The 19,337-nt window shown below is 31.6% G+C and overlaps 1 protein-coding gene across 2 annotated transcripts in view; it reads right to left on the bottom strand.

Annotated features, from left to right (window-relative positions):
• Window positions 1-19,337, bottom strand: part of ascc3 (activating signal cointegrator 1 complex subunit 3) — a 263,272-nt gene that overhangs the window by 59,143 nt on the left and 184,792 nt on the right. For both annotated transcript variants that reach the window (XM_087286373.1, XM_087286372.2), the window contains exons 16-22: window positions 18,375-18,599; window positions 16,544-16,663; window positions 13,834-13,998; window positions 13,178-13,264; window positions 10,427-10,603; window positions 3,954-4,179; window positions 3,680-3,834 (exon numbers count right to left, since the gene is read on the bottom strand). In XM_087286373.1, the coding sequence (XP_087142499.1) occupies window positions 3,680-3,834; window positions 3,954-4,179; window positions 10,427-10,603; window positions 13,178-13,264; window positions 13,834-13,998; window positions 16,544-16,663; window positions 18,375-18,599 (1,155 nt within the window). The remainder of the gene's footprint in view (window positions 1-3,679; window positions 3,835-3,953; window positions 4,180-10,426; window positions 10,604-13,177; window positions 13,265-13,833; window positions 13,999-16,543; window positions 16,664-18,374; window positions 18,600-19,337) is intronic.

Below are 19,337 nucleotides of genomic sequence, written 5' to 3' on the forward strand. Positions count from 1 at the left end.
AATCTCGAGACAATTTAAATAATTAACTGATAAATGAATAAAAGTGAATGAATGAATGAATGAATGAATAAATGAAATGAATAAATAAATGACATAAATAATAAAAAAACACAAACTAAACATAAAATAAATAAATAAATAAATGATTAAATGAACGAATGAATAAATGAATAAATAAATGAATAAATGAATGAATGAATAAAATGAATAAATAAATGACACAAATAAATAAAAAAATAAACACAAACTAAACATTAAATAAATAAATAAATAAATGATTAAATGGACGAATGAATAAATGAATAAATGAATACATAAATGAATGAATGAATAAAATGAATAAATAAATGACACAAATAAATAAAAAAATAAACACAAACTAAACATGAAATAAATAAATAAATTAATAAATGATTAAATGAACGAATAAATAAATGAATGAATGAATGAATGAATGAATGAATGAATGAATGAATGAATGAATGAATAAATGAATGAATGAAAAAAATAAATGAATTAAAAACTTTGGTAATCAAATCAAGCCTCACAGCTCATAAAGATATTTGGTTTTTGGCACTTTACATAAAAAGGTTTGGGCACCTCTGGTCAAAATGTTTGGCAGTCCAGTTTTAGCTGAGCATGCATGGATGAATGAATGAATGAAAAAATATATGAATAAAAAAAATTATAAATAAATAAATTTATAGATAAATTCATTTTAAGAGGTTTCATTTGTAAATCATAATCAAAAAGTCTAGCAGTCCAGTTTTTGCTGAGAATAAAAAAAAAGTAAATAAATAAATAAATGTATTGGGTGTGATATGTAAATCATTGTCATAAATTTAAAAAAGTCTAAGAAATTTGTTGATAAATAAATAAATAAAATAAACAAAAAAATAAAATAAATACAAATAAATAATAAATAAACAAAATAAAATAAACAAATACAAATATAAAATAAACAAATAAAAATAAATTACAACAAATATATAATAAATAAATAAAATAAATTAAAAACTAATAAATTAATACAATATATGATGGATAAATAAAAAATAATAAATTACTAAAAATAAATGAAAAATAAATAAATAAATAAATACAAATATACAATAAAATAAATAAATAAATAAAAATTAATTAATTAATTAATAAAAAGAAATGAAAAATAAAAACAAATTTCAATATATAAATAATTAATTAATTCATTCATTAGGTGTGATATGTAAATCACTGTCAAAAATGGAAGCGATTGCTCGGAATTAATAAAAAACAAAAATTAAATAACTAACTAACTAACTAACTAACTAACTAATTAATTAACTAAATAACTAACTAAAAAATCAACAAACAAAAGGAAGGAGAAGAGGGAGAAAAAATTGTTTGTTTAAACAATAAAAATTATTGTTTGAAATAATTCCCCTAAAATAAAAATATCCAAAAATCAAAATATTAGTTGCAACACAATAAACTGTTGAATTCTGACAGCTGATGCATGCAGAGTTTTATTTTTCTGGATCTCCTGAGTGCGTAAAGCGTTCTGCAATGTTTGCTAATGGCGTGTTAATGCGTGTGCGCAGGTCACGCTCAGATTAGTGTTGTCTGATGGTCATCCAGCTGTTGTGTGTCCCGCTGGAGGAGTTCTGGACACGCAGGAGCCCATCTGTGGCCCTCAGGAGGACAATAGCGGCAGATCTGGCCCTATTCAAGCCTTTGTGCTCTTAAACGCAGGGGAGGAGACGAACAAATCAATGACTGCTTCAGATCTGCCTGCCTAACCTACTGTGAACATGTGTGTGTGTGTGTGTGTGTGTGTGCGCGATAAAGAGTCTTAGATTTTGTGTGTGTGTGTGTGTGTGTGTATATATATATATATATATATATATATATATATATATATATATATTTAAAATACTTATTTTTATACTATATAACCTCTATAACTTGATTGTTTCAAGTTTATTTAACAGTTTTGAGAAACAAATAAAAAAAGCAGCATTATAAAAAACAGACTTTTTGATAAAATTACAGTTGAATCCAAACTATATATATAAAAAATGGTTATTTAGCGAGATTAATATGCAGCTATTATTTTATTTTTGGCTTGCATGCAAATATATCTCTACAATTAAAATTGTACAGTTTTTATGCTACATCAATTACTTATTATGTCATGCTTATGTGTATGTAAACACACGCCCACACACACTTGTGCATATTTTCACGATGAACAGTTTAATGTGGACCCAAAGCACTTTAAAATATATATATATATATATATATATATATATATATATATATATATATATATATATATATATATATGTGTGTGTGTATTTAGAAAAAAAGTGATTATTTAAATACAATTAAAAATTTAACAAGAGCCTAAAATATTATTGTTTATACGATTAACATAATATTGTTAGTGGTTCTTTTCAATTATTTGTTTATTTATTTATATATTTCAAGAAAAATCATTAGATCATTAGCAAAGTTTTTTATGAATAAATAAATGAATGATTGAACAAATACATAAATGATGAATTAACAAATGAACGATTAAAATGAATAAACTAATTATTGAGTGAATGATTAAATAAATGAATAATTGGTTAAATTAATAAACAAATGAATAAATAAGAAAATGAATGAATGATATAATGAAGGAATGATAAAATTAATGAATGATTAAATGAATAAATCAATTAATAACTAAATAAATGAATGATTGATTGAAAAAACAAACAAATAAATGAATGATTCCATGAATGAATGAATGAATAAATGAATGAATGAATGATTACTTGAATGAATGAATGATTATAAGATTACATGAACGAATGAATGAATTATTAAATAAATAAATAATTGTAAAAAAAATGAATGTATGATTGAATAAATACACAAAAGAATGAATAAATAAATGAATGAATACATTAATGATTAAATGAATGAATGATTAAATGAATAAATAAATGAACGATTGAATGAATGAATACATAAATAAAAATGAATGAATGAATGAATGAATGAATAAATAAATAAATGATTGAATGCATGAATAAGAGAATAAATGAATAAATAAACAAAATAAAGAAATAAATTAATAAATAATTGAATTAATGAATAAATTAATGAATGAATGACTAAAATAAATACAAAAAATAAAAAAATAACTAATGAATGACTAAATAAAATTAATTTTAATAATTAACAATGATTAAATAAATGAATGAATAAATAATAAAAGTAAGAATGAATGATTAAATAAACAAATAAATAAATGATTGAATGAATAAGGACACAAATGATTAAATAAATAAATAAATAAATAATTGAATGAATGAATGAATCATTAAAATAAATAAATAAATAAATGAACTAATGAATGACTAAATACAATTATTTTTAATAATTAATAATGATTAAATAAATGAATGAATAAATAATAAAATAATGAATGAATGAATGTATGAATGAATGAATGAATGAATGAATGAATGAATGAATGAATGAAAAAATGAAAAAATAAATACATAAGTGCTAGTGCTGAAATGCACATATAGTATTATAGCCCAATGTTTGCTTGGGCGCTTGAGTTTAGGATCCGCGGCTACACAGAACTGAAATCCAAAGAGATGACAGCAGGTAAAGCTCTGGATGCGGTTGTCATGGTTACCTGGTCGTTCCACCTGAAGTCTGGGGTGATGCTGAGGCGGACGCGCAAAACGGTGCGGGTGATTGGCTGAATGCTGGACTCCAGCAGGATGGCGGGAATCTGATGAACACACTGCTTCACCTTCAGACCGATGTTCACGTGATGCAGCATGTGACCTGCACACACAGACACACACACACACACACACACACACACATTTGCAGCGTATGTTAGACTGATAAACAAGGCCCACTGTATCTTTATCAGTATAGACAGAGCATTATGACAGACTGACCGATCTCGTCTTTGCCCATGTCTCTGAGTTTGTCGATGGTGAGGTTCTTGTCCTCCATCCGGGCCAGCGCTGAAGCCGGAAGTGTGTTGAACTGTCTGAGCGGGTGAGCCCAGCCCCACAGACGCTTGTCCATCACCTTACACAGATTCAGCAGGCGGTAGGTCATGGCCGGCCAGCGCTTCCTCAGAGCCATCTCAAACAGAGCCCGCATGATACGAGCTGCGTTCTGCACACAAACACACACACACACACATGCAATCCAAAGACTCGCTATCACAGACACTGTAAAGAGACTTGCTATCACTGCACTATATATATATGTATAGGGCTTGACATTAACTTTTTTTGATCACCAGCCACTGTGGTTAGTAGATTTCCAACATTAGTAGCCACTCACCATTTTTACTAGCCACAATTTTGTTGCTTGGAAAATATATATTTTTTATTAATAAATGTGACTTTGACATGCTGACATGACTTGATTTAGATGTTGTGTTGTCCTCATGCCTCCTCATTTAGTTCACTGTTTGTGTGTGTGTGTTGTGTGTGAGCTTGCTCGCTGTGCATGAGCAAATGGGTTGTGTCGCATTGCAATTGGTTTTTATTTCACATGAGTTTTTTAGGGCTCAAATTAAGGATTTATCTCGGACCACACCCAAAATAAAATCTTTATTTCTTAGCCACACATTTTAAATGTGTCAAAACAAGCAGATATATAGCTGTATACATGCACCTTTTATTTGACAAAACTTTTCTCTTTTTTTTTTTTTAAATTTGACATTTAAAAAGATCTATTGTCATGCATCTAAAATATGCACAGTAATCTGTCCTGGCTAAAGATCCCAGATCAGCAGTTACTACACATGAATGGGGAGTTCATCTCATATTAAAGAATTGCTATTCGCAAAGTATGATAATTAAACTATATTAACAAAATAACTGTAAGCAAAAGAAAGCAGGTGAGTGATAATGAAAGGATGATCATGTGCCTGAGTATAATTAAAAGGAAAGCAGTGACTGCTGCTGCTGCTGCTGCTTACAAAATGTTTGCTGCTTTCACGAGCATCGCTTTTAGTCCAGTCTATTTCAAAGAGAACCGATCGCAGCAGTTGTGCTTCCTCTACAGATGGTTGTTTCATGCAAGTAAACGGGAGCGCGCGCGCTTTTAACAGTCGTGCGCATCACATCACCTGTGTGAATAATCGTCCTCTCAAGGTATTCACCTGCTTTTGCTTGCGCGAACACAGTTATTGTTGTCAGTCGTGCTGCTTCTCGATTCTAAGATCACATTTGCGCGCATATTGGGCCATGCTTATTGTCGAACCCTGCTTTAAGAAAACTACAATGTACCAATTATTTCCAACCTGCCAAAGTGGCTAGAGGGAGCGGCTGTCCAACCCGCCGAAGCTGAAATCTACACGCATTTGGCAGGCTGGCGGGTGTTAATGTAAAGCCGTGCATATATATATATATATATATATATATACAGTTGAAGTCAGAATTATTAGCCCCCCTGAATTATTAGACCACATGTTTATTTTTTCCTCAATTTCTGTTTAACTGAGAGCAGATTTTTTAAACACATTTCTAAACATAACAGTGTTAATAACTCATCTCTAATAACTGATTTATTTTCTCTTTGTCATGATGACAGTAAATAATATTAGACTAGATATTCTTCAAGACACTTCTATACAGCTTAAAGTGACATTTAAAGGGTTAACTAGGGTAATTAGGGTAACTAGGCAGGTTAGGGTAATTAGTCAGGTTATTGTATGATGATGGTTTGTTGTGTAGACTATCGGAACAAATATAACTTAAAAGGCTAATAATATTGTCCTTAAAATGGTGTTTAAAAAATTAAAAACTGCTTTTATTCTAGCCGAAATAAAACAAATAAGACTTTCTTCAGAAGAAAAAATATTATCAGACATACAGTGAACATTTCCTTGCTCTGTTAAACATCATTTCACTGAAAACAATTATTGAAAGATGATTCCTTGGATTTACTTAATTTTTTTTAATGTTAAGTAGTTGTAAACAATTTATTCGGGCCGAATTTAAACAAACAAATTAAGTTGAACATTATTACATTTTATGTGTTTGTTTAAATTAAACACAAATAAATTGTTTGCAACAGTTCTGCATGCAACACTTTTTTCAGTGTTGGAAAATATTTAAAAAAGAAGAAAAAAAATTTAAGGGGGCTAATAATTCTGACTTTAACTATATATATATATATATATATATATATATATATATATATATATATATATATATATATATATATATATGAAGCGTTCAGATGCAAAAGTCGCTAAACGCCACTTCTGCCAAAAATGAGATCACAAACAAATAGATTTGCTTTTAATCATCCAAATCCCAGCATCAGTACATTCAGAAAAAAAACAGTTTGTTGGCAAAAGCCGCTAAACTCTACCTGCCTTTGACAGCAAAAGCCGCTTTATCCCGAGAGCCAATCAGAAGCGCGACTTGAATCATATGTTTTCAAAGTAGGAGCGTGCTGATCCGCCGGCTTTACAAGGAGACTGTTTTATTCAGCTTTCGATGTTAAAAGATGGAGTTTGATGAACTGGGTGAGCCTGTCAAACCCACACTAACATGGGGAGAACATGCAAACTCCATTCAGAAATACCAACTTACCCAGCCGGGACTCCAACCAGCAACCTTCTTGCTGTGAGGCAACAGCACTACCTACTGCGCCACCGTGCCGCCCTGTCTTGATTCAGCTCACTTTAAATAAGCAGCCGAAGTCTTTTTTTGCGTGTATTAAGGTGTCGTTTTAAACAGATGTGTCTTCTCCTTACATTTAGTTCCTAATCCCGAGCACATTTGATGTGATGACTAACGTCCACTCTCTCTGACTGCTGTGTGTGTGTAAATCAGAGGCGAGCGTGTGTGTGTTTGATGCTGCAGTGTGAGTTATGCTCAGAATCCCACATTACTTTGATCTATAAGGTGCAGGTTTGCTCGTAGATCTGAGAGCTATGATGGAGCGCTCCGTATACGTCACTGATGGATCCAGCAGAAATGGACGAACGTTTGCGCAAAAAAGGAGGAGGACAAACACCTGCCGACCCACATGTGCTGTTTAACAGGCCACAGGAGCCAGAGAAACCCTTTCATCCGACACTGAGCTGTATGGAGGAGAACCAGCAGAACAATTCCACCATCGTCCAGTGAAAACACACACACATACACAGACACACACAGGCATGCACACACAGGCATGCACACACACAAATGCACACGCACGCGCACATACACACACACACACACACACACACACACACACACACATATACACACATACACACACAGACACGAGCACGGACATGAAGTCATGCACACATATGCACACACGCAAGAACTTACACAAATGCAAGCATGCACATGCGCACGCACACACACACATGTATGCAAGTACGCACACTCATGCATGCACACGCACATACATGCATGCACACAAACAAACAAACATACATGCGCGCACACATACACACACACACACACGCGCACGCACGCACACACGCACTCACACACACACCCACTAAAAATGAATGTACACATACACACAAATAAATACACACAGTGTCGGCAGACATACACACAAGCATGCTCACGCAAACACATGCAGAGACACACAATAAAATTATGATGTTTTAATGCTTTAAAAAAAGCTGTTTTGCTCACTAAAGCTGCCTTTATTTGATAATCAATACTGTCAAATCTGTTCAATTGTAAATTGTTATTGCAATTTGAAATAATAGTTCTTTTATTGATGTTTCGTAGTTGCAAAACTAGCTCATTCCTACAATTCAATGCTGAATTTTCTTTTTTATTTTGCAGTCTTCAGTGTCTGAACGTTGTTTTACTGGAAGTTGACATGAAGATTGAATGACACTTGATGGGAAAAAATTAAACAAACAAACAAACAAACAAACAAATAAATAAATAAATAATAATTAAATAATAACTAAAACAATAATAATATTAAATAAAAATTTACATAAATAATTATAACAACCATAATAATAATAATAATAATAATAATAATAATAATAATAATAATAATAAATAAACAAATAAATAAATGAATAAAATTATAATAATAATAAAATACATAAATAAAACAATAATAAATATAATGAATACATAAAATAATAATAATAATAATGATAATAAAAATAACATCAATAATAGTATTATTATTAATAATTATAATAAATAAACAAATTAATTAATTAATAAATGAATAAAATAATAATAATAATAATAATTAAAAATACATGAATAAGACAATAATAAAAAATAATGAATCAACAACAATAATAATATTAATAATAATAATAATAATAATAACATCAATATAATAATAATAATTATAATAATAATAATAACAATAATAATATTAATAACAACAATAAATAAATAAATAAATACATAAATAAATAAATAAAAAAGAAATAAAAAGAAACATCAATAAAATGAATAAACAAATGAATAAATATTAATGAATAAATATTTATTGCCGTGGTCAATATTATTAGCCACCTTAAGAAAATATTATATTTTCAATATTTTTTAGGCTACAGACCAAAACGCTGTAGTCCAATGAGTTGCCTAATTATCCCGATTAAGCCTTTAAATGGCACTTTATGCTGAATACTAGTATCTTGAACAATATCAAGTAAAATATTCCATACAGCCATCATAGTAAAGACACACACACACACACAAATGAATATATATAAATTAGAGTTATAAATATTCTAGTATTTTCCCAATGCTTTTGCAAGTGCATTAAACTGAATCATTACACACCAAACCGGCTCTGAATCCTCATTCACTCAGCATCAAACTCTGAGTCTCTACTCACAATCTGCAAACACACACTCGTCCATCTCTCTCCCCATATACAGATGACTGATGGGAAGAGTCTCAATCTCTGAACACATGCGAAAACCATTGAAGGAATCATGGTGTGTGTGTGTGTGTTTCTAAACATATACATCTAAAACCTCTGAAGGGTGACGGTCAGAGACATTTGAGAGATGTCGGAGCACAGAAGAAGGTCTGGATTTAAAATCAACATACATTTGAGACGGAAACGAGTCTCCCACTGCCGGATCCCAGCTGCACATCTCAAATCAGCCGAATTAGGAGCAAAGAGGGACTTTCTCCAGATATTTCAACTCTCTGAGCACATGGAGGCTGTTATAGCGGCATGGCAGATATCAGGGATGTACTGTATGATGGCTTCCACAGAGAATCTGAACAGAGGATTTCCCGTCCGCATCTCTGAGTCAGACAAACACCACCAGTGGGCTGAACACGCACAGCCAGTGTTTCACAGACAACGGGAAACTTCCGGTGAACGGTTAAAGGGACTATTTTCAATCTTATACGGTTCCTTTTACAGCATCGCTGGTGTAATGTAATTAAAATATGATCAGCTAAACAGACTTCAGCATTCGCGAGTGTGTATGTGGTACGTGCGTGCATGCAAATGTGCATGTGTGTGTGTGTATGTATACGTGCGTACGTGCATGTGTGTTTGTGTGCATGCGTGTGTCTGTGTGCATGTGTCTGCATTCATGTGTGTGTGCGTATGTGCATGTGTGTGTGTGCGTGCGTGCATGCATGTGTTTGTGTGTGTGTGTATACGTGTATGTGTGTGTGTCTGCGTATGTGCGTGCATATGTGTGTGTGTTTGCATTTGTGCATGTGTGTGCGTGTAAGTATGTGCATGAGTGTGTGCGTGCATATGTGTGTGTATGTGCGTTTGTGTGTGCATGCGTATGTGTGTGCGTATGTGAATGTGTGTGTGCGCGCATGTGTGTGTGTTTGTGTGTGTGCGTATGTGCGTTTGTGTGTGCATGCGTATGTGTGTGCGTATGTGAATGTGTGTGTGCGTGCATGTGTGGGTGTGTATGCATACGTGTGTGTTTGTGTATAAGCATGTGTGGGTATTTGCGTGCATATGTGTGTGTCTGCGTATGCGCATGTATGTGTGTGCGGTCATATGGGCATGCGTATGTGCATGTGTGTGTGCATGTGTGTGTGTGTGTGCATATGTTTGTGTGTGTGCATGTGTGTGTGTGTGCATATGTTTGTGTGTGTGTATGTGCATTTGTGTATGATTGTATGTATGTGTATGTGCATGTGTATGTATGTGTATGTGCATGTGTATGTGAGTGTATGTGCATGTGTGTGTGCGTATGTATGTGTGTGTATGTGTGCATACGTTTGTGGGTGCGTGTATGTGCATGTGTGTGTGTGTTTGTATGATTGTATGTATGTGTATGTTCATGTGTATGTGAGTGTATGTGCATGTGTGTGTGTATGTGCATGTGTGTGGTCGTGTGTGTGTGTATATGAGTGTTGTGTGCTGTGTGTTCATGTGTGAGCGTGTGTACACATGTGTGAGTACGTGCACGTGTGTGTCTCACCTGCGCTACATATGACAGGTCAGAGATGAGTGAGAAGCTGTCCACTTCTCCACGGCTGATGTAGGTCTGCAGCAGGATGTTGATCTTGCCGTAGCCGTTCTCCACTCCTCCAGACGCCGGCAGCTCACAGAAATTACACAACATCTTCTCCAGCTCCTCCAGCTCCTCATCCCGCACCTGCACGCACACGCACACGCACACACACACACACACACACACACACACACACACACACACACACACACACTAACACTTTTAGTTCATTCCTAGATAAAGCGGAGTCCAGAAACTCATCTTGATCTGCTCAAACTCTATAAAAACATAATAAGAAAGAAAGAAAGAATACACAAAGAAATTAAAACAAATAAAGAATAAATAAAGAATAAATAAATGACAAAAAAATAATATATATATATATATATATATATATATATATATATATATATATATATATTATATATATATATATATTATTTTTTGTCATTTATTTATTCTTTATTTATTCATTATTTGTTTTAATTTCTTTGTATAATAATATATATATATATATATATATATATATATATATATATATATATATATATATAATTCATTATATACATATAAAAATAAATAAATACATAAAAAATTATAAGTAAGAAAGAATAAAGTAGGAAGAAACCGAAATATAAAAAATAAGAACCAAAAAATAAGTAAATAAATGAATGAATAAATAACGAATAAACAAGAACAAAGGAAATAATAAATAAAGAAACATAAAGAATAAATATCAAATAATAGAATAATAAACCAATATATATACATATATATAACATGAGTAGCAGTGCGATATGGCTAAATATCAGCTTGTGGCCTCGTGCCAACACACACCTCCCACCAGTGCTGATATACAGCCATATGGCACTGCTTCTCGTGTGATATTGCGCTTATACAACAGTTTGACGGCACAATCGTGTATACAAATAAGAAAATCAAACACAGAGAGTCTTTAAACCCTTTTGTATTAGGAACTACTTTCTTCCGCCGTTCATTCACATCTGAAGCTGACGTCAGAACAGCAGAACCCATTACTAATTCACCAATGTCACTGTAGAGCTAGTGTTTGAATGATTCTCTGCAGCGTTATCTCTAAAGTGAAGACAACACAGCTGATTTTGCTCACATTTTAAGATTATAACGATGAACGTGACATGAAATGCCATCAGTCTACAGCAGGGGTGTCAAACTCAATTCCTGGAGGGCCGAAGCCCTGCACAGTTTAGTTCCAACCCTGCTCCAACACACTCACCTGTAGGTTTCAAACAAGCCTGAAGGACTCAATTAGTTTGATCAGGTGTGTTTAATTAGGGTTGGAACTAAACTGTGCAGAGCTGCGGCCCTTTTGGAACTGAGTTTGACACCTGTGCTCTACAGAGATATCTTCTTACAGTATTATAACATCTGTTGCAATGAGGATATCCCAATAATTAACCCCGAAAAAAGCAGCGCAATCACTACCAGACTGCTGTTGTGTTTGCGATAAGAAGAGGGTGTTTGTTGGTGAGGTCTCTGAATAACACTGTTGAGAACCGGGAAAGTAACTGTATTAATAGGCACTGTCCTTAAAAATAAACTGCATAGTTGCAATCTGTACAAAAGACTTAGACTATCCCTTACCAGTTTAATAATGATCTGATCAGCTGTAGTTAGAAAACACAGTTTTAATCCTCCAAGCAAGGGCTTATTATGTGGTCCTGGCGCCATCTTGTGGATAGACGACGTCAACCGTCTTTGACTAATTGACACTAACACGCTGTCTTCTCAGAAATTATAAATATTAAAAATAGGCACTATCCTTATAAATAAACTGCACAGTTGCAATCTAAACAACTACACTCTCCACTAAAATAGCATCAAAAGTACATGATGCTGCCCAACAGCTGCAATATTTGTCAAACTGCAGTGAGTTTATTGATCTGCTGTCACTCTATGTGGGCGGAGGAAAACACAAAGGTGAGGAGGCTGTATGAGTGCTGTTATTGCTGAATATCACACAGCTATCAGCCAATCAGAATCGAGAGCCAGACAGAACTGTTGTGTATGTGTGTGTGTGTGTATATATATATATATATATATATATATATATATATATATATATATATATATATATATATATACAGTTGAAGTCAGAATTATTCGCCCCCCCACCCCCTTCTTTAATATTTTTTTCTTTTGTAAAGATTTCCCAAATGATGTTGAACAGATTCAGGAAATTTTTACAGTATGTTTGATAATATTTGTTCTTCTGGAGAAAGTCTTATTTTTTTTATTTCGGCTAGAATAAAAGCAGTTTTTTATTTTTTAAACACCATTTTAAGGTCAATATTATTAGCCCCTTTAGGATTTTTTTCCCCGATAGTCTCCAGAACAAACCATAATTATACAATAACTTGCCTAATTCCACTTACCTGCCTAGTTACCCTAATTACCCTAGTGAAGCCTTTAAAAGTCACTTTAAGCTGTATAGAAGTGTCTTGAAGAATATCTAGTCTAATATTATTTACTGTCATCATGACAAAGAGAAAATAAATCAGATATTAGAGATGAGTTATTAACACTATTATGATTACAAATGTGCTGAAGAAATCTGCTCTCGGTTAAACAGAAAAAATAAACAGGGGGGCAATAATTCTGACTTTAACTGTATATATAAATGAGAAAGAAAGAGTTTAGTCCATTCCTAAAATGAATCTACTCCTCCTGAACTCTTACCTTGATCTGCTCAAACTCTTCAGCTTTGGAGACGATGCTGAGCACGTCTGCTTCAGTGTTCTGCGCATTGAACAGCTCATTGAACGACTGTGGAGTAGAGCAGAAATACTGTTCAAATATGCATATATTAAATATTTACAAGCATTTTTTTTTGCACACCAACGATGATGTATTGCGAAACAGCAATAGTGTGAAATATGCCTCTTATTGATAAGGAAAAAACAAACAAAATATTCATCAGAATCACACTTTTTACCATCATTTACTCAACACACCCAAATATACATATATAATTACATGTAATAATAGTTTTAATGAATTTCCCAAATGATGTTGAACAGATTCAGGAATTTTTCACAGTATTTCCTATAATATTTGTTCTTCTGGAGAAAGTCTTATTTGTTTTATTTCGACTAGAATAAAAGCAGCTTTTAATAGTTTTAAACACATTTTAAGGTCAATATTGTTAGCCTCCTTAAGCAACATTTGTTTTGGATAGTCTCCAGAACAAACCACAGTTATACAATGGCCTGCTGAATTACCCGAACTCAACCATATTAAGCTAGTTAAGCCTTTAAATGCCACTTTAAGCTGAATACTAGTGTCTTGAAGAATATCTAGTGAAATAAATAAACATAAAGAGCACGCTGACACACCTCAATAGTGTTGTATTTAATGTAGAAGTGACTGGCTGTCCTGCCGAGGTCTGTAGATGCAAAGTAACCGGTCCTCTCGTCGAATCGGATCATCCGTGCTTTATCCAGCTTCCTGCCGGACTCCACCACTAACTCCTTCCTGTAGAGCTCCAGCTGCGGGTCCATCTGAACAACAGCAGCATTTAGATATTGCTGAAAGACTTCATAATGAATCAACAGCAGCAAACGCATTCGCAAGAAGAACATCAATACACTGCACTGCTGAACAGCTTAATACACTTCACTGAACACGCACACATAGACATCACCGGTATACTAAGAACGAAAGAAACAGCAATACATGAAGAAATAAAAGGAAGGAAAAAATATAATAATAATTAAACCAATAAATGAATAAATTAATATATGAATAAATAAGAAAGAAAGAAAGAAAGAAAGAAAGAAAATAAAAATAAAGAATAGATAAGAAAGAAACAAACAAAAATAAAGAAATAATAGATAATAAAAATAAATTACAATAAAACAATTTAATAAATAAATAAATAAAAAGAAAAAAGAATAAATAAAAAAGAATAAAGAATAAAGAACAAATAAAAGAATGAATGAATGAATGAATAAGAATAAAAGAAATAATAAAGAAATATAAAGAATAAATAATAAATAAAAGAATAAAATTAAATGAATGAATGAATAAAGGAAAGAAACAAACAAACAAAAAAGAAACAAAAAATAAAATAAAAAATGATAAATAATAAATAAATTAGAATAAAAACAATTAAATTAATACATTAATTAATTAATAACAATAGGAAGAAAGAAAAATAATAAATAAGAAAGAAAAAAGAAAGAAAAATAAATACATAAATAAATAAAGAATAAATAAAAAGAAATAAAAAGAATTGCATAAAAATAAATAAAAGAATAAATAAACTGCAATAAAAACAATTAAAGAAAGAAATAAATAAGACGAAAGAAAGAAAGAAATAATAAATATGAACAAAAGAAAGAATAAATAAAAAATAAAAAAGTAAATGAATGAATGAATGAATGAATGAATGAATGAATGAAGGAGAATAAACGAAATAATAAAGAAATATAAAGAACAAATATCAAATAAGAGAATAAATGAATGAATGAATCATAAGAAAGAAAGAAAGAAAGAAAGAAAGACAGAAAGAAAGAAGAAACAAAAATAAAAAAGAACAAATAATAAAATAAATAAATTACAATAAAAACAATTAAATAAATAAATAAATAAGAAAGAAAAAAGAACACATAAAAAATAAACGAATAAACGAACAAAGGAATGAATAAACAAATGAATGAATTCATGAAAAAAACAAATTAATAAATGAATAATCAAATGAATGATTGAATTAATAAACAAATGAATGAATAAAATGAATGAATGAATGAATGAATGAATGAATGAATAAATGAATGAATAAGGGAAGGAATAAACAAATAAATTCATTAATGAACTTACGAACGAACGAATAAATGAATGAATGAGTTGATGAATAAAAAACAAATGAATGACAGAATAAATGAACGAATTAATAAATAAACAAATGAATAAATAAATAATGGTGCAGTGGGTAGCACAATCGCCTCACAGCAAGAAGGTCACTGGTTCGAGTCCCAACTGGCTCAGTTGGCGTTTCTGTGTGGAGTTTGCATGTTCTCCCCGTGTTGGCGTGGGTTTCCTCCGGGTGCTCCGGTTTCCCCCACAGTCCAAACACATGCGCTATAGGGGAATTGGGTAGGCTAAATTGTCTGCAGTGTATGAGTGTGTGTGTGTGTATGGGTGTTTCCAGTACTAGGTTGCTAGAAGGGCATCCGCTATGTAAAACATATGCAGGTTGACAGTTTATTCCATTGTGGCGAGCCCTGATTAATAAAGGGACTAAGCCGAAAAGAAAATGAATGAATGAATAAATAAGAACAAAAGAAAGCATAAATACAGACATATCGATATATAGACACCACCTATATGTCATATAACTGCAGGTTAACTGTGTTTATATATCATAACTTTAACAGTTAAAAGCTGAGTTACTAATTAATTAGTTAAAGTTATTAGTCACCAATAAAGTTGATAATCAATAACCTTAGTTATAACTTTTCTGAGTTTGATTGTAATGCAATAATGGGATTGTGAACAGCGCTATACTAATACACTTGAACTGAATTGAAGTAAATGTTGATTATTGTGGTGAATCCCTCCCTATATTACCTGTTATTTAAAGGTCCTGTGAAGTGCTTTGAAGTGAGCATTTTTAATAGATGACCTGATCACAACTGAAGCACAACGAGAGGGCGGGGCCTAGTGTAGCTCCTCCCCTTTAAAAGGTTTTGCATTATCACTGCTGAGCCAGTGTGAATGTTCCAGCACAAGTGCACCAAATGAGAAGGGGGCGGGGCATGTCAGACACTAGAGAGCGTCTGATTGGTCAGAAGATTTGATGAGTAACTGAAGTATGAGGTGACCCGAATAAAACTGTTGATCCATTTAGGCGGAGGTGCCAAACTACAAGCTTTACATGTTTATATCGGCTTTATATGTCCTAACTGTGAATTTTGTTCCTCTTTTAGTGCGCACTAGCTTATAAATATTCTTAAAATTGAACAATACTATACTAACATCTAAACAAACGTTACTTTAGTTTCATTGGACCTTTGAGGAACATGTTTATGAGAATATGAGCACCTGATAGGCCTTGTGGTTGATCCCATAGGCAAGTGGATTGGCTCTCATTCGCACATACAGGTATGTGTAGCTCAACCATCGGACGGCTTCGTCGACATTGGTGACCGTCCCGAGAGCGATCTGCACACAAACAGACAGAAAACAATCATCATACAGCCAGCTCCCTGACAGGGGTTTATTTTGAATACTGCTGATGATGAAAATGAGAGTGCTGGACAAATGACAAGCACAAACACATTAATGCTGTGCTGAAATGACTTTATTCTGAACTTCAAATGATGTGTGGTGTCTCTGCGCCACCTGCTGGACAAACTGATGATGCGTTTCAATAGGAGGGATGTATTGATGCTGCCCTCATGCGGCAGAGTGAAGAACTGCACACTAAACTCCACTCCAAAGTATTTATTTAAACTTGTTTTAATGAAGAACTGCTATAAAGGCAAACTTTGGGCAATTTATCATATTTTTTGCAAAGAAAAATAAATGTAAAAATGTTAGCAAACAAAAACTGTAATGAAAGTATTGTTCAGTATGACAAATAAATAAATAAATGCAAAATACTTAAAAATAGAGACGTAAACAACTAAATTAATATATAAATGAATAAATGAATAAATAAATAAAAGAATAAATACATACATAAATAAATAAACAGATGAATGAACAAATTAAAAAATAAATCAATGAAAAAATAAATGAATAAATAAATACATAAAAAATAAATGAAATAATAAATACATTAATTATTCAATAAATAAATAAATAAATTAAGAAATATATAAATAAAAAATGAATAGATAAATAAATAAATAAATGATTAAATACATGAATAAAAATTAATAGAAAAATGAATAAATAAATAAATAAATAAATAAATTAATAAATACATGAATAATAAATGAATAGATAAATAAATAAATCAATAAATGGACAAATAAATAAAATACATAAAAATAAATAAATAAATGAAGGAATAAATACATACATAAATAAATAAATTAATAAATTAATAAATCAATCAATGAATAAATAAATGAATAAAAAATTTATAATTAAATAAATAAATAAATCCATACACAAATAAAGGAATAAATTAATAAATTAATCAATAAAAAGTAAATAAATAAATAAATAAATGAATAAATGAATAAATACAGAAATAAAAAAATAAATGAATAAATACAAAAATAAATCAATAAATCAATCAATAAATAAATAAATACAGAAATTAAAATTAATTAATTAATAATTAATAAATAAATATAGAAATAAGGAAATAAATAAATACATGAATGAATAAATAATAAATAAATAAATAAATGAACAAACAAACAAACAAATAAAAATAAAATAAATAAATAAATAAATAAATAAATAAATAAATAAATAAATAAATAAATAAATAAATAAATAAATAAATAAATAAATAAAAAAATAAAAAAATAAAAAATTAAAATAAATAAGTAAAATAACAGCCTGGAAGTTTGATTTTCTGAAAGTAATGCGCAGATTTTAAACAATAAAAATATATATTACAATTTTCTTATATTAATATTATTAATATTGTTATTATTATTATTATTACTATTTTTAATCTTTAATTTTTTTTGTAAGTTTTCATAAGATTTAAATAAATGTATAAATGCTTTACAGTTAGTAGTGTCTGTGATTCACTAAGATTGCTTCAGTTATTTACCACTTTTAACATGTTTTAATGACATTTTTATCGAATATTCTTTATTTTAATTATTAAAACCACTTTACATTTAGTCAGAAATACCTCTGGGATAGATGGACAGACAGATGTGTGTTTGTGTTTGTGTGTGTGTACCTCAGCGTTGAGGTTGTCAGCGAGGCTCTGCTGGAACTGGCTCTCGATGGGGTTCTGCTGGGTCAGCAGTGTCAGGTAATGGCTGAGTTTGTCGTGTGTTGTGATGATGGTTCCCTCTCCATATTTATCAAACTGTGGCCGTCCGGCACGACCGAAGATCTGCATCACATCCAGGATGCCCAGATCCACCAGAGTTCCACGCTTCGCATCATAGATATTAGTGCCCTGACATCACACACAAGAAGCATTAACAAGAAGACTATCACACACTTTAATAAACTGTACAGCTTTCCCTGGTTAAAGGTGCAGAGTGAGGAAAAAAAGAAGAAGAAAGATGAGAGGAAGAAGAAAGAGGAGGAAACAAAGGAAAATAAGAAAGTCAGAAGAAGAAGAAGAGATTTGTTTTTGCTTTATGTTTGTTACTATTGATATACCAGCTTTTTTGACCCTTTTGCCTGTTTGACACTGATGCCAGGCTTTTCGTGAAACCTTTGGATCTCTGTTTTCGTGTTAGGTAGTACTTGTACCTGTATTTTCATTCTTTTATTTGAACAGCTAAGGTGGAAGTTTAAAATACAAGAATTTATTTAATTTTTTTGACCTTGTCAGCTCACGAACTCAAAACCCCAAAACATTTTGACTGCATATGTTCTTTTACTTGTCTTTCATGTTTTACACCTGCCCAAGAAGCTGCGTAATGTGAACTATCCGGGACGAGCCCCCTGATTTCATGTTAGGCACCATCAAGGGCAGTGTTTCCCTACCCTGTTTCAGAAGGCACACCCAACAGTACACATAATCAACCTCTTCCTATTCAAACACACCTGAATAAACTCATCAGAACATTAAAAGGGACTCTAAAACCTGAAGTTAACGGATTAGATAAGGGAGAAATGCAAAATGTGCACTGTTGGTGAGCCTCCAGAAACATTGTAAAAAAAAAAACACTGAAACAGAAACAGA

This window comes from Danio rerio, chromosome 16, assembly GCF_052040795.2.
Source record: "Danio rerio strain M-AB ecotype USA chromosome 16, GRCz13ab, whole genome shotgun sequence".
NCBI classification, from domain to species: domain Eukaryota; kingdom Metazoa; phylum Chordata; class Actinopteri; order Cypriniformes; family Danionidae; genus Danio; species Danio rerio.